The sequence below is a fragment of the Terrapene carolina genome, unplaced genomic scaffold (genome assembly GCF_002925995.2).
Source record: "Terrapene carolina triunguis isolate 2854851 unplaced genomic scaffold, T_m_triunguis-2.0 Scaffold42, whole genome shotgun sequence".
Classification (NCBI taxonomy): Eukaryota; Metazoa; Chordata; order Testudines; family Emydidae; genus Terrapene; species Terrapene triunguis.
The window spans coordinates 40,187,250-40,212,389 of record NW_020664393.1 but is presented as its reverse complement, the minus strand read 5'-3'; the positions used below and the strand labels follow the sequence as shown (position 1 = coordinate 40,212,389).

At 42.6% G+C, this 25,140-nt stretch overlaps 1 protein-coding gene across 1 annotated transcript in view; it reads right to left on the bottom strand.

Annotated features, from left to right (window-relative positions):
* Positions 1-25,140, bottom strand: part of DST (dystonin) — a 361,566-nt gene that overhangs the window by 223,075 nt on the left and 113,351 nt on the right. Inside the window, exon 5 of the mRNA XM_026654897.1 lies at positions 22,356-22,448. Coding sequence (XP_026510682.1) covers positions 22,356-22,448 — 93 coding nt within the window. The remainder of the gene's footprint in view (positions 1-22,355; positions 22,449-25,140) is intronic.

The window sequence follows — 25,140 nt, the reverse complement described above, 5'->3', positions numbered from 1 at the left end:
TACATTTAACAAAAAAAATTGTACTACAAAAATCCTTTCATACTGAAATTTTAAAAAATTGGTTTAATTAGTCTCTAATGGAGTCTATCCTGTGCAAAGAAAATGATCAGCGCATAAACACACAAGAAGATCATGAAAATAATTAATTAGTTTTCTCTCAGGAGGAAAAGTAGCTAGAGATGCACAGAACCCAAGAGATATCTCCCCAGTCTGCATATGGAACATGTGTATAGCAAAACTGCAGGATGGATCAGAGAGGATAAAAGCCTATATATAGGATATTGTAATACAGTACCATATACTTTCTTTGTCACGTCTGAACTTTTGTCCATCTTTTGTCACTTCTGAAATTTGATTTTATGTTAATCTTGCTAACATAATAACATCTTGTTATTATTAAGAATATTCCAAGCATATGAAAAGAAACAACATATTCTGGTGGTCAGATACCATGGTTGTAGTCACCGTAAAAGAACCTAAATGCAGTGGATTTGGATGTTACACCAAATGAGCTCTATTCATTTTCACCGATGGCCTTCAGGGCATGGTTGTGGGAAAGTCCACCCTAAGAGGAGAGTAGAAGCAGAAGCCACACACAACACTATGATGGAGAGCCAAATGGCAGAATCAGCTGGGGAAGGAAGAGGGGAGGAAAAGGAAGAGGCTTAGCCACGGAGATGCACAAAGGCCTGGTCTACACTAAAAAGTTAGGTTGACCCAGCTACGTGGCTATGGGGCATGAAAAATCCACACCCTTGAGCAACATAAACTAAGCTGACCTAACCCACAGTGTAGACAGTGCTAGGTCGATGGAAGAATAATTCTGTCAACCTAGCTGCCATGGCTCGGGGAGGTGGAGTACCTACCCCTCCTGCTGGCATAGGTAGTATCTCCACTGAAGTGCTACAGCAGCATAGCTGCAGCGCTGTAGCTGTGCCACTGTGGTATTTCAAGTGTAGACAAGCCTTAATTCAAACACATCTATTCAAGTGCAACCCAGGGAGTTGCATTAATGGAGTCAGACTAGATGATGACATTGGTTCCTTCTAAATTCAAGGATGTGTCCTGGATAGCCTCTAGGAAGACACCTATGGAACCTCCTGCAAATTGAAATTTTCTTCTTTCAGTGGAACCACAGTGGTGGTAGAAACAAGTATGTGGCTTTCCCACAAACATTACTAAATTAACACATAACAATGGATGTATCAAGCACTTGGAGGTAGGCTGATGGGAGGGGAAGGGGGACTTAATCAGAATGTGAAATTAATGATTAAGTTAGTGAAGAGTGGCTCCCACAAAGTATTGTTTGGTTTTTTTGTTTTACACACTCTTTACTTTAAGTGCAAGATGTGAATTTACAAGTATTGATTTAAACATTAAATTATAGGTTGATTTAGTGCCAGTAAAAACTTAATTTAGATATTCTCTAATCAAAGTATTCACCAAATTGCACTGTGCAGCCAGCTGGTCAGATGAATATAAAAGATCATCACAATGATACTGTTTTACTTTATGTAAGCGACAGATACAGGTACCAGTACTAGAAAGCAAACAGTACTTCTGTGCGAAGCCAGTGCTAGGCGTAAGCAGACTAAGTGAAAGGGGGGAAAGGCTTCAGCTGCTCCCCGCTACCAGAGCCTTTCACTACAGTGAGGAAAGACTGGCAGTGGGAAAGGCTGAGCCTTTGCTCTGGCTGGAGGAGGCAGCAGGGACTTCCCCGCTGCCCCCACCCCTCACTTCCAAAGCCTCTCGGTAGGGAGAGTGAAGGCTCCAGCAGCAGAGAGCTGACAGTCTTTCCCCACTACCCCCCGCTGCCAGAGCCTTTTCCTGTGGAGGGGAAAGGCTCGAGCAGTGGGACACTATACCCTGCTAAAAATAGCAGTGTAGCCAGGAGGCACAGCTTGGGTCAGTAGACAATGTGTAGGGTATGTATTCTAGTACATACTCACACCCTTCAGATGTGCCTTTAGTCTACTGGCTTAATCTGTGCCTCACCATCTGTACTGCTATTTATACCCATGCTAAGTGGGCTATGCATGTATGTACACTTCATGCTGCCAAAAGAATCCTGCTGTGTAGATACACCTTTAATGGAAGGCCACAGAAAAGACAGGAAGGGAAACGCTCTATGGTATTTGTTTAAAACGCAGAATAGAAAAGATATGCTGAGTAGAGTTTCTATTTACTTCAAGATGTCATATGACAGTGTGAAATTAGAAGAGCGGTGAAAGTATAGTGCCTATATAGAGACACATATCATATAGAAGAAAATGGAGAAGCCTACATGACAAAAGGCTAATTTAAAATACCTCTGTTCGTTTCCTCTATTTTTAAGGTGTATGGAAAAGTACTGTCTGAAATACAAGTTCCTTTTCTTTTATGCAAGCATGCTAAGTATTTTTTCAGCAGCCTCAGCTTCTATTCATTACACAACAACCAGACCACAGTATAAATCAAATCAACCATCTGCCACTTTACTGGGGAGAGTTTATTAAAGAAGTGATGTCAACTGGAAAGGCCTGATGTCTGATATTAAAAATACTGTTTTCTTTTTCCCAATACTTTAAACAATTTCTGTGTCTCTGTCCACGTGAACTTAGTTCTCTTCTATTCTTTACATGACTTCTTTAAAAAAGGAGTACGTTGATATTATAATTTTTCTCTGTCCATTTTTACATACAAACTCAGACCTTTGGCCCACTCCATGGTTAACTGAATTGCAACAGTTATGTAGATTTGGAACAGCACAGAGTGAAAATGCAGCACATTAGATTCCCCTGACCACAAGGAAGTGGTTTTCAGGGCAATCTCAGAATGTCATATTTAAATCTGTGACACATACAAATGGCATGCATAGCCATGGACACAAAACCAAAGAGAAAAAAAATCTTATTTTAAATTGAGATTGTTTGACACTCCTGCTTCCAGTGTTGTCCAGATTCTGGAAGGATGAGAAAGGCGTTTGGCGGCCTCAATCCACACTCCAAAGGCCAGGTGTCCTCATCACAAAAATCCTTCTGGCACTAATCCCCACCCTGGTTGGCAGCCTCGGCAGAAGGAACATGACTGAATGGGCCTGGAGTGAGGGAGAATGGCCTCCCTTCAATATTGACAGAGAGAAACAACAGACTACCTCCTGGTTGGCAGAGCCAGGAAAGCCATGCCCACCCCACTGGAAGTGGAGGGGCAAGACAGGAAGTACAAAAGGTGGGCCCTGAAGCTCAGTTGGACTGGAGCCACCAAGAGAGACAGACGCTCCCTGCCTGCTGCTGGAGCGGGAACCTGAGAGGACCTCTGCTGTGCTGAGGACTTGCCAGACACCTGAGAAGCTGCTGGGACTGCCACAGGCAGTGTATCCCAGGAAGATGGAGGACGACCCTGGGATCCAGATATACCCCCAGGGGAGGGTTGTAAGTAGCCCAGGGACAGCCGACTATAGTCCAGCTGCGTTGCTGCCATGGGTGGCTGGATTCCCTGCTAACCCAGTGGCGGAACCATCTGCTGCTGTTAGGGCTGGGACCCAGTGAAGTTGGTGGGCCTGGGTCCTCCTACCCTCTGATGCCATCCCAACTCCAGGGGTGGCAGCCTCCGCACTTTAGGCCTTGAGGCTAGGGTGACCAGGTGGTCGGTTTTCAACCGGAACACCCGGTTGAAAAGGGACCCTGGCAGCTCCGGTCAGCAGTTTCGAAACCGTTTTGTTCTCTCAATGTAACAGGTTAGCGCTCATCCAATGAGTGAAGCCTTTTCTCCCTACCGCTTGACTGCAGGCTAGGGTAGAATATAGGAAGGAAGATATCCTGGTTGATGTGAAATTGGGAAACAACCTTCAGCAGAAAAGCCGGGTGAGGTCTGAGCTGAACCTTGTCCTTATGGAATACAGTGTAAGGGGGCTCTGATGTGAGGGCCCTGAGCTCAGACATCCTCCTAGCTGAGGTTATCGCTACCAGAAACGCCACCTTGTAAGAGAGAGCAGGGAGCACGTCACCAAAGGCTAAAATGGTGGCCCCATAAGTCTGGATAGGACCAAATTGAGGTCACAAGCCAGGACAGGCTGTCGGACCTGTAGGTATAGCCTGTTGAGACCTTTAAGGAAACAGCTGACCAACGGGTTGGCGAAGACTGAGCGTCCCTCTGCTCCTGGGTGGAAGGCAGAGATGGCAGCCAACTGAACTCTTACTAACGACATAGACAGTCCCTGCTGCTTGAGGTGGAGAAGGTAGTCCAGTATTAGTGGCACCGAGGACACCAATAGCGTCAGAGAAAAATGGTGCTGCGCCGACCAGATTGAAAATCTCTTCCACTTGGCAAGGTAGATAGCTCTCATGGAGGGTTCCCTGCTGCCAAGGAGAACTTGTCTGACTTGATCAGAGCAAGAAAGCTCCACTGGGTTTAGCCATGGAGCTTCTATGCCATGAGGTGGAGCGACTTAAGGTTGGGATGTTGGAGATAGCCATGATCCTGCGTTATTAAGTCCTGGAAGAGCAGCAAGGTGACTGGAGCTTCCACGGACATTTCCAGGAGTGATGTGTACCAGTGCTGGTGGGGCCAGGCTGGAGCTATCAAATCATCAAAGCTCGTTCCCTCTGAATCTTGAGGAGCACCTTGTGAACGAGAGGGATGGGCGGGAACATGTATAGGAGACGGCCTCCCCATGGGAGGAGGAACACGCCCACGATGGAGCCTGGGCTATGATTCAGGAAGGAGCAAAACTGCTGACACTTCCTGTGGCGTCGCGTGGCGAACAGGTCTAACTGGGGAAAGCCCCACTGATGGAAGATTGAGTTCATGATGCCTAGGCGAAGGGACCACTCGTGGCCATGGAATGACCTGATGAGATGGTCCGCAAACTCGTTCTGTACTCCAGGGAGGTACGATGCTTGCAGGTGTATCGAGTGCTCTACACAAAAGTCCCACAGCATGAGGGCTTCCTGATGTGGTTCCCCCCACATGGGCAGCCGGCGCCGGGGAGTGGCGCGCTGGAGATGGGGAGCGGCATGACATCATTGCCCGCTTGCCCCTAGATGGAATAGGCAGCCTGGCTAACACTGGTGCTGTGACGGGTTGGATCACAGAAACCCCCTTGGGAGCTGCCACCCAATGTGCCAAGACTACCCCTGCTTCTGTTTTGCCTGCCAGCTCAGGACTCCAGCACCCCGTCTTGCTGAATTAGACACTCCAGTCCACTTCAACACAGACCCAGGGTCTGAATCACTTGTCCCAATGCTGCAAGTTTACCCAAAAACAGCTCACAGGAGTGTGCTTGTCTTTAGCACTCAGATGCCCAACTCCCAATGGGGTCTAAACCCAGATAAATCCGTTTTACCCTGCATAAAGCTTATGCAGGGCAAACTCATAAGTTGTTCGCCCTCTATAACACAGATAGAGAGATATGCACAGTTGTTTGCTCCCCCAGGTATTAATACATACTCTGAGTAAATTACTAAATAAAAAGTGATTTTATTAAATACAGACAGTAGGATTTAAGTGGTTCAAAGTAGTAACAGACAGAACAAAGTAAGTCACAAGCAAAATAAAATAAAATGCGCAAATCTATGCCTAATCAAACTAAATACAGATAATCTCACCCTCAGAGATGCTTCAGTAAGTTTTTCTCAGACTGGACACCTTCCAGGCCTGGGCACAATTCTTTCCCCTGGTACAGCTTTTGTTCCAGCTTAGGTGTTATCTAGGGGCTTCTCCATGATGGCTCCTCTCTCCGTCTTCTGTTCCACCCCTTTATATATCTTTTGCATAAGGCGGGAATCCTTTGTCTTTCTGGGTTTCCACCCCCCCTCACTGGAAAAGCACCAGGTTAAAGATGGATTCCAGTTCAGGTGACATGATCACATGTCACTGCAAGACTTCATTACTCACTTGCCAGCACACACATATACAGGAAGACTCACAGGTAAACAGCCATCTGCAGACAATGGGAGTCATCAAGATTCCAAACCATCATTAATGGCCCACACTTTACATAATTACAATAGGCCCTCAGAGTTACATTTTATATTTCTAGTTTTAGATACAAGAGTGGTACATTTATACAAATCAGATGATCATACTCAGTAGATTATGCACTTTGTAATGATACCTTACAAGAGACCTTTTGCACGGAGCATATCCCAGTTGCATCATATCACTTATATTTTTATAAAACCATATAGACTGCACAACGTCACAGGTGCCTCGTCCCTTCTTGGAGAAGGTGGAGCCATCAGGCGAATAAGGTCCGGCGCTGCCTCAAACGTCTCCGGAATGGAGGGGAGTTGAATGTCCCAGCCATGATGGTCGGGAGAACAGTAGTGGGCCAGACTCAACTGGACCTCTTGCAGGGCAGGAGTCGACAAGCCCCTTCGAGCTGCCAGGCCCGAAGTAGGCTGGGTGGGTTGAGGTTCCCTGCCGCTGTCTCCTTAGGCTAAAAAGGGAAGAGCGCCCTCTCTCCTGCCTCTTTTTCTTCGGGGGAACCAGGGAATACAGATCAGCGCCTACCAAAAGTCTTATGTTCGGCGTCGTGTTGGTGCCGGGAGTCCTTAGTCTCCTTTCTAGGAGCTGACTCGTGCCCCATCGGCGCTGGCGCACTGTGCACGGAGGAGGAGGTGGTTGGCACAGGCTCCGCCAACCCAGGGTCAGATTGCAGGAAGAGGGCTGCCTGAGTCTCTGCTCGCGATCCTTAAGGGTCCTTGGCTGAAACCCTTTACAAAAAGGGGGGGAGGGATAGCTCAGTGGTTTGAGCATTGGCCTGCTAAACCGAGGGTTGTGAGTTCAATCCTTGAGGGAATGACTCAGGGATCTAGTGCAAAATCAGTACTTGGTCCTGCTAGTGAAGGCAGCGGGCTGGACTCAAATGACCTTTCAAGGTCCCTTCCAGTTCTAAGAGATAGGATATCTCCATAAATTTAAAAGCAGCACTTGTCCTTTTGGTGACTCTCGCCAAGGCACTTCAAACAAGAAGTGTGCGGGTCACTTTTTGCCATCAACTTTCCGCAGACTCCACATGGTTTCAACCCCGGCGACCGAGGCATGCCCCAGTGGTGGGGGAGAAACGGAGGGGACCCCCACAATGAAAACTTAACCTACTACTACTATTAACTTAAGACAAAAACTACTAACTATATACAAAATACCACAGGACACCCCTAAAGGCGCTTGCCGAAGCAAGAGTGAGGGAAGTTCCAGCTAGCTGTCACTGGCGATAAGAAGGAACTGAGGGTGGGAGGGTCGTCAGGGCCCTATATTGGGTGCCATGAAGATGTGATTCCAGGGGGCGCCCAGGCTGACCCTACGGACACTGCCAGGGGAAAAATCTTCCGGCTGCCACGCCTACGGCACGCGCACACCTGATTGGAATTGACATGAACAAGTACTCGAAGAACTACTCTGCTTTCAACTGTAAATGTTGTATGCACACCATGCATTTTTTATATCCCACAAAAGTGCTATTGGTATAAACTATTAGAGGAGAAGTTCTTAACATTTATAGTACCAATCCAATGACAGAGTTTTCGACAAACAGGACCGGGAAGCAAATCCTGGATTAATGCAAGCTTAAATAGATTTTAAAGGCAGCAGCAGGGTTCCTAAGAGGGGGAAACAGAGATAAAGTGCTACGGCTCATGCTATGGACATTCCTGGCCTCCCACTGACAATGGCTTCTTGGGGCACCTAATGATGCGCTGCCCATACTGCTGCAGCTGATCCTGCCTGTAAGTTCCTCCCTCTGCATTTCACAGTAAAACACAAGCTGTATATAGGTCAAAGGGCCTGGGCTAGCTCTCACTGAAGTCAACTGCAAAACTCCCATTGGCTTCAATGGTTCAACATCAATTCCAAAAGGAGGATTACAGAACACATGGGCCCAAGAGTAGCACTGAAGGACTGGGAATACAATTTCTTTATTCTTTTTATGGAAGATTAAACAAGGAAGAAGTGAAGATGAAAATGACTTTAAATGGCCAAGTACACGGATAGTACATGTAATACGGTATCCTTTTGCCGACACGTACAGAGGAAAGTGTGAACCCTGATATAATGTGAAGTGTTTATACCCTGAAACTTGAGGATTGAAGAAGAGGAGACCAAAAAACAAGAGAGAAGACAGATATACAGGGGTCAACGGGAGATTTTCAAGTTCTCCCAGAACCAGAGCATTACTCAGTGCTCAGAGAAGGCAGTGGGTTTTTTTCTGCACAGGTATTTTCAATGCGAGTTAAAGAGCAGACTGGGCATGTGATTCAGAAAGAAAAAATGAACACTTATGTGAATGACGATGACTTGTGCTTACGTAAACATGGATATATGCACAGAAATCAAACATGGGTGTGACTTCGAGAGTGACCCCAAGGTTACCAGCTGGCACTCAGGAGTTTCCACAAATGATCTCTGTTGAGCAATGTCAGGTTATTAGTAAGCTGGAGAGCTCATGTCAACGAGTTTAATCAATGAACCCTGCACTCTGTGCTTTACACCTGATTCTGGAGGAAAAATACTGGCACTTTTTCATCACTTAAACTGTAATACTGTAAAAGTAGATAACAGGAGTTGGCGTGATAGTGAAAACACTTGAAAGGTATTTTGTTATCTCAGAGCTATTTGCAATGGTGTACGACCTATGCAATAAAAGCATTACTACTATCCCAGAACTATTTGTTCTGTCAGATGCATTGGTTGCTATTGTAAACACTAAATTTTATTTAATAGCAACACATATTGTAAATAAAAGTATTACAGGTATATATTACCTCTGTCCTGATATCCTCTCTGTCCTGAAAAATAATAATAATTATTTATTTGTATTGCAAATTAGATCAGGGTCTCATTGTACTAGGCACTGTACAAACTAGAGCTCTGCATATAACCAAATTTTCTGGTTTGGTAGCTGAACTGAAAAACTGAAGAAAAAAATCATTTCAGGTCAACGTGAAATCAGGGGGAGGGGTTACTTTTTCAGCTACCTGAAAATCTCAAAAAAATGGTTTCCGGTCAAATTAAATTAGCCAAATGAAATGACTTGTTTTGAATTCTAGCTTACTCTATACTAGATGCATACATGTCTATAGTGCCATACAGCTATACATGACGAAAAAGAACCAAATGAATAAAAAACTATGTGAAGTTTTGGGCCAAGAAGAATTTATCTTTTATGGTGATAAATAAATTCTACAGAGATATCAGCTTGTATACTGTCATGGATCCCATGCTGAACTTTCCAAATGTGAGAAAAATAAGTTTTGAGGTTTCTTTTTAAAAGTAACTTGGATCTGGTGAGAAATGTCATCATTATACCTGTAAACTTTTTCTACTGTGGCATATTGTTCGGATAGCATGTCACACAATATGAATGTATTATTACCTTGTGCTAGATATTTTTTATATCAGATACAGCCCAACATATATTTGCGTACAGATTCATGACTGAAATAAAATTAATCAAAATTATTTATATAACAATACTTCCATAACAAAGTGCGCTATAAATATTAATGTTCCAGTTCAGTATTATCCCTCATTTTTCAGGTGGTTAAACTGAGGCACAAAGAGGATATGTGACTTGACCAAGTCACCTAGGAAGTCTGTGGCAGAGCTGAAAATGGAACCCAAATCCATCATTCTTAATCTTGTGCTTTAACTACAAGACCGATGTTGTTCCATATATATATATATATATATGTAGGAAAAGGCAGATTAGTGTCCTAGAGGTCAGGATCCAAACTAAAGGTTCTAATATTGTAGAGGGTAAGATGCTGGATCTCGGCTGCAGCGCAAGGGAGCTTAATATGATCAGCAATTGGCTGAAGTCCCTCTGCATCAGAGCAAAGAGCCACATTATCCCGGACACCAGGAATGCACTTTAACTAGGCCACAACTTTATTAAGTAACACATCTGGGAGCTATCTGGCAATAACTTGTCCAATGCAATTGATCCTTCCTTTATAATCCACACCACCAAGGCTGCCATCAGTCCCCTACACAATTAACCTCATCCCAACACCCTTGCTGAGACCCCTGCCCTCCCTTATCTGAGGGTTAATGGGGTAGGGAGGAAGGGCCTGTCTCTTTGCCGTATCAGTTATTACAAGTCCCAACCCCATTCCCCACCTCCTTTAGGAAGTGCCATCTCCTAACCCACTTCCAAATCTAGTTTATCACGGAACCGGAAACCCTATCAAATGATTACCTGCACTTGGCAAGTTACAACAAAAATGTATTTTACAACCTTCCAGATCCTTGGGCTGCTGAGAAGAAGGTGGAACCCCATACTGCCTAGGCCAAACTGGAAGGGAGATAAAATTCCTTCCTTGCCTAACATAATGCTCACAGCAAGGCTCAAAAGACCCAGTCCTACTCTAATACCGAGAGGGAAGAGGGGAGTTATTCTCCCAGTGCAGAATGGCCCTCAGGGCTTGGGGAAGGGTTTATAACCCTCCTGTGAAGTGTGCAGATATCAATATGTTTTAGTACACCCTTGTGTCCCACCAATCAGCCTAGAGTCCCCCTTCTCTACTCCTCAAGACCACAAGGGGGCTGAATGCCCAAAAGGAGGATGGGGTACTCCTTAAAGGGGCCAAGGGTTTTCTTTCCCCTGCTGGCATAAACAACACACACACACGCATTGCAGCCTGTAGCCTGTCATTGAGACCCACTAGATACTATTAAGAATGAGTTCAGATGGGAGTTGCACACTAAGATCATAGTATGCAGGTAAAATCTGCTAGAGGTGATAGTATAGGGCTGGTGGATTTGCGCAATGAACAATTCTTGTGTTGCATACTGAAATATATTTAATTTCTGATTCTAATCTGCTTGTCTAAATTTCCACTAATAGACTATTTTATATTAACATCTGTGTTAAAGACACCTGTCCCCCTTGTCCAAGTACCTCCTTAGTGATAAGGGGTAATCAGAGGGAAATGGGAGTGGCTTTAGAATGCAAGTTGGAAGACGGTTGTGCCCCTGTCTGGACCTGCTTTCAGGTAAAAGCCAGGTGTGGTTACATATTGTTTTGCAATACAGTCCCCCCAGACATCTGAACATAAACAATCTTCTTCACCAACCCATCTGCTCTGTTGAGATCATATATTAGGCCTGCTCTGCACACAGATTTTGTACTGGTATAAAACTACATAGGTGAGTGGTGTGATTTTTTACCAAAATAACTATAGGGGCACAACCCCTAGTGTTGATGCATTTATACCCATGTAACAATGCTTTAAACTAATACAGTTTCTTCCCCATCCATACAGGAGTAAGTTATACCACCATAAGTAAACTTATACCAATATAACTGAGATCACACCAGGGAGCTTTTACCACATTAACTATAACAGTATAGTTAAAGCAGTACATCTTGATGTGTTGACAAAGACTGAATCCCATATCGTTGCTAAATAGATAATGGCATTTTGTTAAAATCTTGAGTAATGTAGTGGCACTCTTTACAAAGGTAAGTTACACAAACTATAGGCTCATATTTAGTTCTTTGTGGAAAGAGATCCAAGGATATTCCTGTTTTCCCCATTCACTAACAGCCGCCGCCCACACACACCCACACCCACACCTTCAAAGTCCCTATTCACTCCCTCTCACAAATGGGAATCAGACTCATTCTGCAGTCCATGAACACTTCCAGTTATATCAGCTAGACAAACCCCTCCAACCTTCAGCAGCAATGAGCTAACTGTGACCCTGCACTCAGATCCTTGACTGCCAATTGGCCCATACCGGTACATTTCAACTTGTTGAATAAGGGTGGGGCAGAAGGTCACGTGGTTCAAGCACAAAGACCAGAAATCTGGAGCCCTAGATTCTAAATTCAGCTTTGCCTCAGACTCCCTTTGACTAAGTCTGTACCTCAGTTTCCCCATCTGTAAAATGAGCATAATAATATTTTCTTATCTCCGAGGGGTATTGTAAAGTTTATTTCATGTTTGTAAAGCATCTTGAGAATCTCAGATGAAAGTGCAATGTTAATACAATCTGCACTCACCTTTTCTATTTAACGCAATATATAAGAGGCTTTCAATAGACAGTAAATGAAATCAACTATAAATTCTCCATTCCATCTGCTACAATCCTTGATGTAACATATAAGCATACTGCTTCCCAAGAACTGAAAAGAAAATTTACTATGGATATTAAAAGCTACTTCATTCCTCTCTCAAAAATCAAAATTGGGAAACATCTGAAATTAGGCTACAGACAGAAAACTAGTACAAAACTAGAATAATATTATTTAAGTGAATGGATAAAAGATCAAGTACTGTGTACTGTACTATGATTGTATGCAGGGTGACAGTGTGTAATAACAGGGATACATAGAGAGGTCAGGAAGATTTCTTAGCAACTAAATAAGACAATGTTGAAGTATTTTCTACTAAGCTAACTTTTTAATGTTCTAATGCTAGAAGGTATTTACCTTGCTCCTGTCTGGTGGAATGCTATAAAATGCCACTTCCTTTAGTATTTGAGGAAAGCCAGCATCAGAAGAATGAGATCTTTTTTGTTCAAACTGTGGATCAATGTTGGTTTCAGACAGAAACTGGTGCAACTTTTCAAAGTTTTTCCTTTCAGGGACATCTCCATTAACTCTGAAAGAAACGTCATTTAACCCAATTTCTTCACACTGTTTACTGTGGTTAACAGAGTTCAAGCTAGCTGCTTTTGCAAAATGAAAATCACCAACTTTCTTCTGGAATATTAGTTCTCTTGTGTTGTCATCATGCAAATATTTCCTCTTTTGTGCACAGCCTTTTTGTAAACTCCTCTCGTCTTGTTCATTTAACCATGTGTCTGTTTCATCAGACTTTGTGAATCTCTGGTTTTCAACAGAACTGTCCCCATTGAAAGAATCACTCCTTGCTTCACTCGGCAAAGCTTTTTCTTTAACAAGATCAATTGAAACGTCTGTACTCACAGGCAGAACATTACTGTCCACTGGCATCCTCTGCGTTAAGGAATCGCCCAGTGCCATCCCCCAGGAAAGAATCTCTGTCTCTTTTGAAATCCGTGTTTCATTCTGGATTTTTTCTTCATTGTTTTTAATCTGTTCTGACTCTATTCCCTCCTCAGTTGATTTCTTTCTCGTTTTCCTTCTGAAATATTTTCTTCCAGGGGAATGTTTAGCAGGACTCAAGGGAGCTTTGGCAGGATCTAAAGATTGTTCTTCCTTTTCAGCCCTTACACATCCACAGACATTCCCCATTTGGCTCACAGTAAATTATAGCCACACACTCATTTATTTCAGTATATTTACGTACACTTAAATCCTTCTCAGGAAATCAGGAACTCCAGTTTGCATCCTAATTTCTTCCAGACTTCACTTCCATCCTCCTCAGTAAGTAGCCATTTTGCTTATGAGAAATGCACACGCAATAAATGTCATGGCATTTTGCCCAGGCAGGCCCTGTGTCTGATTAGACACTGTGGCTTATTTCTGGACACCAATCCTCTTAAACAAACATCATTGCCTCAGCATTAAACTCCAATGCTGATGGCCTTCCACAGAGATGACATAGCACTTATGGGCAATGGAAAAGTCTCATCTACATTTTAACTTCCTGTTTCATTTGGTAAATTCAAATAAGATAAACTTGAAAAATGCGCAGCAACCTTTGAAACTATTAGCCAGAACTGCAAATCCAAAACAAACAGCAAAGCAAATACCAGGAGGGATTTAATTAGCAAACGGTATTGCAAACTTAAAACCTTGAATATACTTCTACCTCTTACTCAATGGTACATGTAGTAAGATTAATGAACAGAGGGTGCATTGTGGTGCAGATTTTTATTTGTGGGGCTTTTTTCAAGCAGTTGGTAGGAAATTATCATTGACAGTTCAGATATAAATAGTCCTAAATTTCATTATTGCAATGATGATTGGAAAGTTGATTGGAAAGTTCTTTTATTGGGTGCAATATTTAAGCAAGGTACTGAAGTTCTCACACAAATAGTTTTAACTTTTATTACAACGTGTCATACAGCTTGCTCAGGTCAGCAGCATTATGCACAAGGTATTGGACTTTAGCAGAGGCTTTAAAATAGCAGATAAGTAAACGAGAAACGAAAGTTGAAAGAGTCAATCTGCCTAGAAAAATATCAGTTAAATTGTTGCAAAACAGAGGTTAATTTGAGCAAAGTATAATCTTATAATCTCCTTTGGGTTTTCAGTTGAAAAAAATATATTTTCTCTTCCCCTCCCCCTACTCTGTGAGTGTATAGTGTGAGAATAGCTCTGCTAAAATAGCCACTAAATGTACAGCTATATAACAAATCTAAGCAGAAATGTAAAGTATTATCATGGAAACCGGTTTAAGACTTGTCAAGTTCTTATGTTCTGAGAACATCTCTGTTTTCAGGGCTTGGACCAGTGACCCTGTCAATGTTTACAAAAACAGGTTTCTGTCTGGATGCCTACAAACTCTGAATACCAGTTAAGTCACTGAAACTGAATGCATATGCAACTCTCAAGAAGTACTCCCACTACCAGGACCACGTAAGCCCACCCAGTCAGCTTCCCACACCCCTAGCAAGTGTCCTTTACTGTGCATGCTTTCCTGACTCTACACTAAAACCTCCTCTATGCTGCTTCCATCTCCCCTACTGCTATCTCATTGTTCCACTGTGAAAAACAGGTCTCCCACACTGTATGACGTTGTAATAAAAGTTAAAACTATTTGTGTGAGAACTTCAGTACCTTGCTTAAATATATCAAGCAATAAAAGAACTTTCCAATCAACTTTCAGAATAACATCCTAAAATGGAAACGTATCAACAGGCTAAACTGTGTTTGCTTCTTACAGTGAGACAAAGGTGCATACAAACACTTAAAAAACAATGTTACCAGTTTCAGCTGAGTGACTCCTTTTACTTGAACAGGAATTGCATTGCTAAAACCCAAGAAATGTTTCAAAATGTATCCCTAATAACCACAGTTGCCAACTTTCACGCCGTAAATGAACACCCCAACTTTCACAATAAGCCAAAAATCAAGCTAAAAACAAAGGCCAAAACAACCCAATCCCAAACAAAAAAAGGCGAAAACAAAGGCTGAAACAACCCAATCCCTAAGGACTCCAACACTCTATGTGACTAGGTCCCCCCGGCGTGCAGTCTGGGACTGTGGTGGGCATGCTGTGCACCCCTGACTCTCTCCTCTGTTGCCCCTGCTTGCCCCCTCCTTGACCTTGCTTGCAGGGAGCCGATCAAAGAAAAGAAGCAACAAGCTACAAGCCAAACAAGCAACAAGCTACAAGCCAAAAACTAGCCAACAAGCAACTCGCAAGCCAATTAAGCCAAAAACAGCCACATTTCTGCATTTTTTTGCGGGTTTGGCATGTCTGCTAATAATCCTAAGCACTTCACATTATTTTATATTTTACTGAAGACAGCCTATGAAATATTAAAAAGATGCTACTAATTTTCAAAGAATTACACAAGGATATAGTAGCTGCCCCGCTCCTGACAAATCTAAACCAGACAGCTAAGACTTAGAAATATGATTATCCTAAAGCATGACAAGAAGCTACCACTGAACTCCAAGTGAAAACCTGGGGAATAAACCTGGACCCTGATGACACCAGTCACAAGACCTAGACAGAAGACAACCTGGACCATGATGACAAGCTGACCACACCTGAAGTGAAGCTGAACACCATCACCAAGTATGAAGACCCAGATAACCAACTGGCCACCTGTGGCTGTATGTTAGATAAAAACAAAGCAAAAGGCCAAATTCAAACCCACCGGAGTTAAGGATGAATTTCCCCAAAGAGTATTAAAGAGAGACTACAGACAGAGTTTATCTGAAACACAAGCACACATCAACAGGTGAAAACTATACCTAGATGACAAAAGGATTAGATAAAATCTTTAAACTATTAACATTGAACTTGACTATAACTTGATTTGTGTCTGTGAGCGAGGCTTGTGTGCAAACAAGGTTAAGATTGAGATATCAAACGGCCATGGAAGGTTATTGCTTAACTCATGGCATTCATCTGTTTACTGGTGTATAAACATAGCCTCCTTTTACTATAATCAAGACTATCCTTATGTGATTGCCTAACTTGTATTCTTTTATTGACTTTGAATTGCTGTGTTACTGCTTATGGTCAGGAGCGGTGTCAGGGTTTTTGATGCCCTAGGCGGCAGCGCCTCTCCTCTGAGCATTCGGCGGCGGGGGTCCTTTCGCTCCGTGTCTTCGGGGCACTTCGGCGGCAGGTCCCGGAGCGAGTGAAGGACCCGCCGCCGAATTTCTGCCGAAGACCCAGAGCGGAAGGACCCCCCGCCGCCAAATTTCCGCCGAGAGTGGCAAAATTCCGCCCCCCAAATCCTGCCGCTCTAGGCGACCGCCTAGGGTCGCCTAGTGGAAGCGCCGGCCCTGCTTATGGTGACATCACCAGCAGAAAGCCATGTGGGTCATTAGTTTGCAGCACTGTGTTCACCCAGTTTTTATACACAGAGTTACAGTGTTGATTTATTCTTTATAATTCCTTGCCATGTAGTTAGCAGGAATAAAGCAGACTCAGGCTGCCCTCTAAATTGACTCCAGAGTCTACCGTCTTTAAATAACATGAGCAAAACTGGGTTTTAATGAGTTAAGATAGACTTTTAAATTGTTTCTTTATGGTCTCTTTTTGCCTCTACAGCACAGCAGATGAAGTGGAGAATCAGCACCACTGGGGCTTGTCGCAGTTAACTAAAAGTGTTGGTCCTCAGTACAACAGCAACCTTCTTATCAGAAACCAGCCAGGAGAGCTACATTGAGTAGCACAGCAGAAAGCAGACCACATATAGGACTCTACACAAAGAGCTAAACTTATGCCAAATACGGCCTGAAACTTAAAATTGCTTATCTGAGCACCAAAGAAGGGCTCCAGAAAGGAAACCAAGAGGACTACCTTCCAGCATAAACAGAAGCTCATCTTCACAGTTGTGTCAGCTTATTCATGCAATTACTGCCTCAAAATCAGAACGAGCTGCTAAGCTTGTGGGTACTATGCAGGTACGCAACAGCTCACAGACTTCAGCAACAGAGGAAGACCCAGGAAAGGGATATGGAAGGTATCCAGTGAGATGATATCAGGCAAAGTAAAAAAGGAACATGCTCTTAGTGGGTGAGTTTATGAGGCCTACCCAGCTACAGCTGGGGAGAATCAACCAGATGAGCCAAATGGCAATGTAATGTACCATGTTTAGGAGCACAGTCTAAATATGACTGTCCAGTCCAACAGCTCAAATGGCTATTGCCTTTGCTGAGGCAAGGTGGTTGAGGTAATATCTTTTACTGGACCAACCTCTGTTGATGAGAAAGATAAACTCTGAGCTACACAGAGCTCTTCTTCATTGCATAGTGCCTTTGTTGTGATTCTGATAGCTGCAACAACTCCAGAAAATCCAGCCCAATTTTTTTTAGCTGAGGTTTAGCAAATATGACAAGTTGCTGGAGGTGAGTTCTTCTGGGGGACAAAAATAGGGCAAGTATCTCCTTTAAAAGCTGTCTTTTATGCTCCAATGCTTCATACTGGGAATCAAAAATCTCAAGGGTATGTAGCTTAATTCATCCCCTCTAACAACCAAAGATTAGACCACTGACTGTGTTAACTCCATCTTTAAATCTTTGAAAAGATCAGTCCTTGACCTTCCGCTGGCTGTTTTAAATCAGGAGCAGATTAAACATGAATCCTTGGGATGGCGGCCCAATGTCTGGAGTGAGTTCAAGGCCAGCCAACTCTGCTAGAAGACCAAAAATAGGCATGAAAGGAGGATGGCAGGAGGAACAGCCCAACTCCCAGAATCTCAGTCCCATACCCACGTGATCAAAGCACAGAGGGCAGAAAAGCAGGCAGCATGCCTCATAGACTGCTGCCAGCCAAGAGGAGGAGTCACAATAACCAAAGCAGAAGAGGCCACATGGATGGTAGGCGTCAAAATTTCACATTCTGACCGTTTAGTAACCTGACAAAGGAAATGGGAAGGCTACAGTAGTTGGGCAGTCTTCATGTGTGTCTGTCTCTTCAGGTGCTCATATGTCCTTTACCAGAATGATAATAGAACATTTCACAATTATCAGTGGATGTTATCCTCCAAACACCCCTGCGAGGTAAGGGACTATTATCCCCATTTTAAAGATGGGGGATGGTATCACACAGTAAATCTGTATTTGAGGTGGGAAGCTGAATCCAGGGTAGCTGGGAATTGGACACAGGTCTCCTTATCTTTATTATTATTTGTATTACCCTAGCACCTAGGGGCCCAAGTCATAGACCGAGACTCCATTATACTAGCTGCTGTACAAACACAGAACAAAAAGAGGGTTCCTGCTCGGGAGATGTGGGCGAATCTCCTGCATCTCAGCCTGGTGCTATATCCAATAGAGGTTTTCAAACTTTTTAGGCTGTGTACCCCTTTCCAAATAATGTAGTCTACAGTGTACTCCCATCTGAGTAGGGTCATAATATACCTATGATTAGAATGCCAAATCTTACTAAATAAAGTGTGTTGTCCGCCATTACAGGATTTTTCTCGCGTATCCCCTGACGAGAGCTTGCGTACCCCTAGGGATATGCATACCCCAGTCTGAAAACCACGGCACTAGACCATCCTTCCTACTCTTGTCTGCAAGGAAAACAGTTACACGACTGAGTCAATAGACTAACAGACTGCCTTGAGACAGACTGAGGAAGAATCAACTGGCAAACAGATTAGCATGGAGCAGAGACCAGAGTAAGGGTATGTCTACACTACTGCTGTGAGCATGCTTCCCAGAACACGTAGACAGATATGCCTTAGCTCTGCTCAGGCTAACGTGCTAAAAGTAGCAGTGTAGCCAGGGTTAGCATGGACAGCGGCTCAAGCTAGCTGCCTGTGTACAAACCCACCCAGATCCTCAGGGTATGTTCTCGGGCAGCTAGCCCGAGTCACTGCCTGTGCTACTGCCCACTACATTGCTACTTTTAGCATGCTAGCTCAAACAGAGCTAGCACCTGCCTGTCTACCTGTGCTGGGAAGCACACTCCGAGCTGCAGTGTAGACATACCCTAACAGGCAAGGACACAAGTGGCAAAAACACATGCTGGCTGATTAGAGGAAAGAGATGATGCCAGCCCACGCTGCGTCTGAGAGAATGATGCTTTCTCTGCATTTTATCATCCAGAGTGTGCAGGGCTGGATGGAACATGGGCTGCTGGGAAGGGACACAGGTTAAGGATATGGGTGGCATGTGAAGACGAGTCTGACAACGGGAAGCTGAAGAAGATAAAGTCTGTTGGGTGATAGTTTGGAAGTGCCTGAGACTCCTGAAGTTTGGCAGATTTGGGGCCTTTTCAATCTGGAAGTTATTTTCCTTCTTTCTTAAATCAGCTGTAATTAAGCTGAGTGCAGGTCAGCTGGGAGTATTTTTAAACGCAGGACTTTGGAAACAAAAGTTCATGCATTTATACAGATGATATTTTGCAAAATTTGTACATATTTTTACAGGACCAAATTCTACCTTTATTTAGACCTGTGCGGCTCCATTTTCAGTGGAGTTGTATAGGTATGAAGGAAGAATTTGCTACACAGGCCTGGTCTACACTGTGGGGGGGAGGGGATCGATCTAAGTTACGCAACTTCAGCTACGTGAATAACATAGCTGAAGTCGACATACTTCAATCGACTTACCGTGGTGTCTTCACCGCGGTGAGTCGACTGCTGCCACTCCCCCGTCGACTCTGCCTGCGCCTCTCGCGGCGGTGGAGTACAGGAGTCGACGGGAGAGCACTCGGGAGTTGATTTATCGCATCTAAACTAGATGTGATAAATCGATCCCCGCTGGATCGATCGCTGCCCACCAATCCAGTGGGTAGTGTAAACATACCCACAGTCTATACAATTATAATTAATCTTGCACACTGTATATACAGTATATAATTCTATACATTATTAGTTTGACAAAGTGTTCTAGACATAATACCACACAAAATAGTCCACATTGCATTATGTACTTGAATTTAAAAATGAACCACAAACTGTTTCCCCCCAAAAATATGTGAAATGCACAAATAAAACAAAGCCTATATCCTGGAAATATATATGCCTTGTGTATTTTCCACACCAAAAGGGCAGAATAACTTGCAACATACATGCCCAGCAAAGCAAGCAGAAGAAAGGAATGAAAAAAAATATGCTACTATTTCCACCCCTATATGTATTATTACCAGGGGCTCCATCCAGCAGAATATACCTGCAACCTTCTGATTTGCATAGGCTGCAGAAGGCAGTGACATATTTTAGAGCAGAACTTATGCTGATCTGGGACTGGGCTGGTGCTGACTCAGCACATCACAGCCATCTCCTCTCCCAATGAATTCAGGTGCAGGAGAGAACTGAGCCTCAAATGTACACTGTATGTTTTATGTTTTATTTTTCACATGATGCCTTCCTCTAGCATTAAAGCTCTTAGAACCATTATCTGTTTTGGTGAAATATTATTATCCCCCAAACAAGCATCATGACTGTGGCAAACAACTTAGATCACTAAGCACAGCCAAGAAATCCCTGGTATCTTGCAAACCACCCAGTTTGCAATGTAATTAGAACAAATATAAATAACAGAGCATACTGCAATATCTTCACACTGAAAATTGTTGACTCCAACTCAGCTAGTATCAGCAAACTTCCTTAACAAAAGGCAAGGCAAAATTCAAAGGTAATGTGTAAGGTGTATAAATTAGATCCCTCACATTCACTCTCCCTTGGATCTATTTACATCCCGTGAACCTGATTATCCCATCAACTGCATCAAGCTACCATGGACTTCAAAAGAAGTTGTGTGCAGGCAACTGATGAGAAGATCAGGCTCCAATGTGTAAAGAAATCTATATTATAGAGCAAAGGGGTTTAACTTAAAAATCACCTCTGAATTTGGGCCAGAGAGTGCACCCATTCATGTGCAAAGAGGCAGAACTCCCAACAAATTGAATTTCTAATTTTTAGTTATTTCATATTTTCTAAAGTGGTTTAATAGTTATTTATTTTTAAAACTCTAGTTCTGTTCAAGTCTCACACATTAGATCACAGCTAGTGCATTTTGGTACGACATAAAGTACAGGTTGGTGGGAACATTAAATGAGACTCTGGACTAGATCTGCAACTGCAACTCAAGAAGTTTCCTATTTAAGTCTTGTGCAGTTAGCCAGCTCATGGAAAATAATGGTCAACACCTTGTCAAAGAGGTTCACATAATTTACAAATTTATTTCCCTCATTATTCTTTATAGATAGGGACAGTTACTTGAGGGTTTTACTCTCGTCATTTTACATGCACCCAAAACTCTCCTCGGTGCTTCACAATACTGATAACAAGATAACCAACAGGCCAATTCTGAAAGTGCTTATGCATATGACATGAGTAGTTCCAGTGAATAGAAGGATACTTAACCCCTACCTGTTCCAATTTTCATAAATACATATAGTAACATAGCATGTTTCCTATATATTTATGCTCCTTCCTATTCCTGTTTAGGATTTACAGTTAGAAAGCTAAATTACACTCTAAGAGGCTTTTGGTAATATAGTTTTTTAACCAAAAATCCTAAACAGTAACAGTATGATGCTATGCCACATATTGCTATTTGATTATGCAAGTTTCTGATAATTTAAAACACCTACACCAGAAGGAATCAGTTGCTAACAATAATGTAGTAGTCACACTAAATAAAGTTTAACAGTCATATGCATTAGATCATCTACCTCTAGTGCCATTGTCGAACCCTAATTTTGAGAAGCAATTCTATACCACATACTGTAAAGATGAATTATACTGTACACAATCCAATCACTGTGCAAAAATTATAATGCCAGTCTGGTGTGATCAAGTATTACCATCACATGTATTGCCTTCAAAATGAAATGTTTTTAACAGATTTGTATTTTTAGAAAATGTCGGAAGTAATATTTTTTCAATTTTCAAAATCAGCAGAAAACTGCAACTCCAAAAGATGCAAAAACAATTGTATTTTTCTGATCTTATTGTTCAACAAAAGAAGCCTGTATGTGAGCAACAAAACAAGACCCTTTTATTAGAACTGAAAGAAATGCACAAAAAGCATTGTTTTTTATAAAATTAACCATAAAATAGGCTACTTTTGTGATCTCTCTACAAATAGGGAATGAGATGTCTAACTAACTAGCTTATGATTCAATATGTGTATTTTATCATATAAGTCATCAGAATTTTCAAACACTGGAGAAGAGAGATCCCACATTACACCATTTCTACAGATTGCTACTGCAACTGATTCATGCACTCATGATAATTGCCTACCAGAGAACACAGTATCTGACTGAACGTATATTGTCAAGAGAAACAAGGCTTACCTGAAAGTGCAAAATTATGGTCCATATTAACCCCAAAGTCAACTTGGGATTTCCATCTGTTATGTCATCATTTCTAATATTTACCAGTTTCACCTGCCATTGTGGAAAGAAAAATATATGTAAAAACTGAAACAAACTGATGCTGAAAACATTTATTCCACCACGCGGGTTTGACTAAACTAAACACTACTTGAATTCATAATGTATTCAGTAACAAATATATTAGGCCACAGTTCAATACAATCTGTCGCCTTTGTGCAGTGCAAAGGACCCAGCTTCTGGTCGTAACTGGCCAGTTGAGAACCACTCTAGTGGGGAGGAACTTTCAGCTAGCATAAAGGTTCCTGTGCCAGCTGTCCCCCATCCCGGTGTAAGGGACATATCAGAAATAGAGATCCTGTGTTAGGGGTGTAGTAGATCAGGGTGGAGACAGGAGTGGACTGTTGTAAGTCATCCCAGGGCCAAGAGCAGCACAGGACAGCCCTTAGACTGAGGGAGCTATAACTGGCTCCCTGGAACCCTCCCCTCCACCTACTCTCCTGCACCAAAGAGAGCTCAGCTGCAGGAGAGAATCTGGCCCACTAAACCAATGACAATATTTTATAATGTTTACATTTCTGATAATTAATCATATATAAGCACATATACAGCACTTCACACCTTCAAACTGTTTCACACATCTTAACTAATGAACAGGATTAAAATTACTAATTGAAGTTTCAAAATCAATGGTCAATCATATTTGCAACTCCAATAATCTCTCACTCCGAATGGAACAGGAGTACTTGTGGCACCTTAGAGACTAACAAATTTATTTGAGCATAAGCTTTCATGGGCTACAGCCCACTTCATCAGATGCATAGAATGGAACATATAGTAAGAAGATATATATACATACAGAGAACACGAAATCATCTGATGAAGTGAACTGTAGCCCACGAAAGCTTAGGCTCAAATAAATTTGTTAGTCTCTAAGGTGCCACCGGTACTCCTGTTCTTTTTGCGGATACAGACTAACACGGTTGCTACTCTGAAACCTGTCACTCAGAATGGGTTACTGACAATTTTTGGCAGTAAATAATTTGCCTATTTAGTTTGTCAATTGAGAGATGACCCAAATAAAATGCACTTGATGCTTATATTAATCAATAATTATTTGTGTGTGTTCTTTAGAATACACACTGTATCAACATTTAATGTGCCAGGCCATATTTTCTTCTTGATCTGCCCACATCGATATAATTACTGTCAGTAGGCATTCCCCATGGAACAAGGAGACAATATATCCAAGAGTTATAAAAAAAATTAAGAGATCCTAATTTTTTCCTCCTATTATATTATAAAAGCTGTTCAGTTTTGACAAAAATGTACACTACAGTCACATATGGCTTTTATTTTACTCATTTGCCTTTCCAAAGTTAACCCTCACAATTATGGATATTTGGGGCCTATTTAACCTAAATCACAATACAGTATTTCCAACGGGAAGTCACCCAGCCAATCTTCTGCAAGATGTCTTCCAAATATCATTTATAAATGAGCCTCCAGAGGACTGTGGCTTTTCTATTTCAAGGTTCTCGGGGGCTACCCCAACTGCTGGCAAAGTTCCCTTATCCTGGAAGTCTGTGATAACCACTTGTGTGCAAGTATCATCTTCCTCCAGACTGGCAGTCCCTCTGGCAGGGGCACTGAAACCTTACACAAATCAGGGTCACATTGGCAACTTGCCAAGGACCCAAGAGCTACACCTAAGCTGTGTAAAATAGAACAGACTGCACAGTAACCATCCTATTTAATATGGACGTGTAGGAAAAGACCACCGATGCCACCATACAATATTCTACCTTGATTCAAGAGTCCTGAATATTCAGATCATAACAGATCACTGTATGCTGAGACCTGTAATCTCCATTGACTGCTGCACCTTAATAAAAATGCACCTGGTTGTGCGTTGCATGTCTTATGGGTTTATTGACCCAGGGTCTCCCATTTAGCAATAAGCTATAGCACTACCAAACCACCAGCGTCTAGGCTGCACAAATATGCTATTTTTGATTGTCAGCTTGTGTGAACATTCATTTTCTTAGTGCAGATCCTATTCCCACTGAGATTAGCTTCAAAACTCCCATTGACTCCAGCGGTGCGGGATTAAATCCTTATTGCGCAAATGTTACTAGATGACTCATTTCTTATTTAAAACAAACGTATTGCTATTGTATCACGTTTCTATTCTTCCAGCAAGTGTTCAAAGCCAGCAAAAAATGCTTATCAGCACCAGTTCACAGCTCACGGCTCTTCATGCCAGCTCTGCCAGCACCAAAGGGCTGTAAAGCCGCCATAAGTGATTACTGGGGAATTCTCACAAATTACCTGCCCTATGACATGGAGGCATCATAGGATGCAGGTTGGGAGAATTCCTGTGAAAAGGGAGCATTGGCCAGAGTGCTACTGTGCTTCAGCTATTCTCAGCTGCCAGAATGGCTACTTGGGGCCATTGAAAGCTGGGTGTAAGTTAGGGCAATATCTGCAGCTGCTTTGCTGGGAGTGAGATGATCACCCCCCACCCCACCCCCACCCTAGAACAAGGGAGGAACAAAGGTGGCTTTACACCTTTGCTCAATATCTCCCCTACCACCAAGTGTCCACTACCATCAGTTCAGGCACCACAATAAATCAGATCCTTGTTTCCAACCATTTTTACTGTATGCATTTTAAAAAAGAACAAATAGCATAGCTGTTCCTTCCCTCATCAAGTTTCTATTATCTGTATAAGTGCAATTTTCAC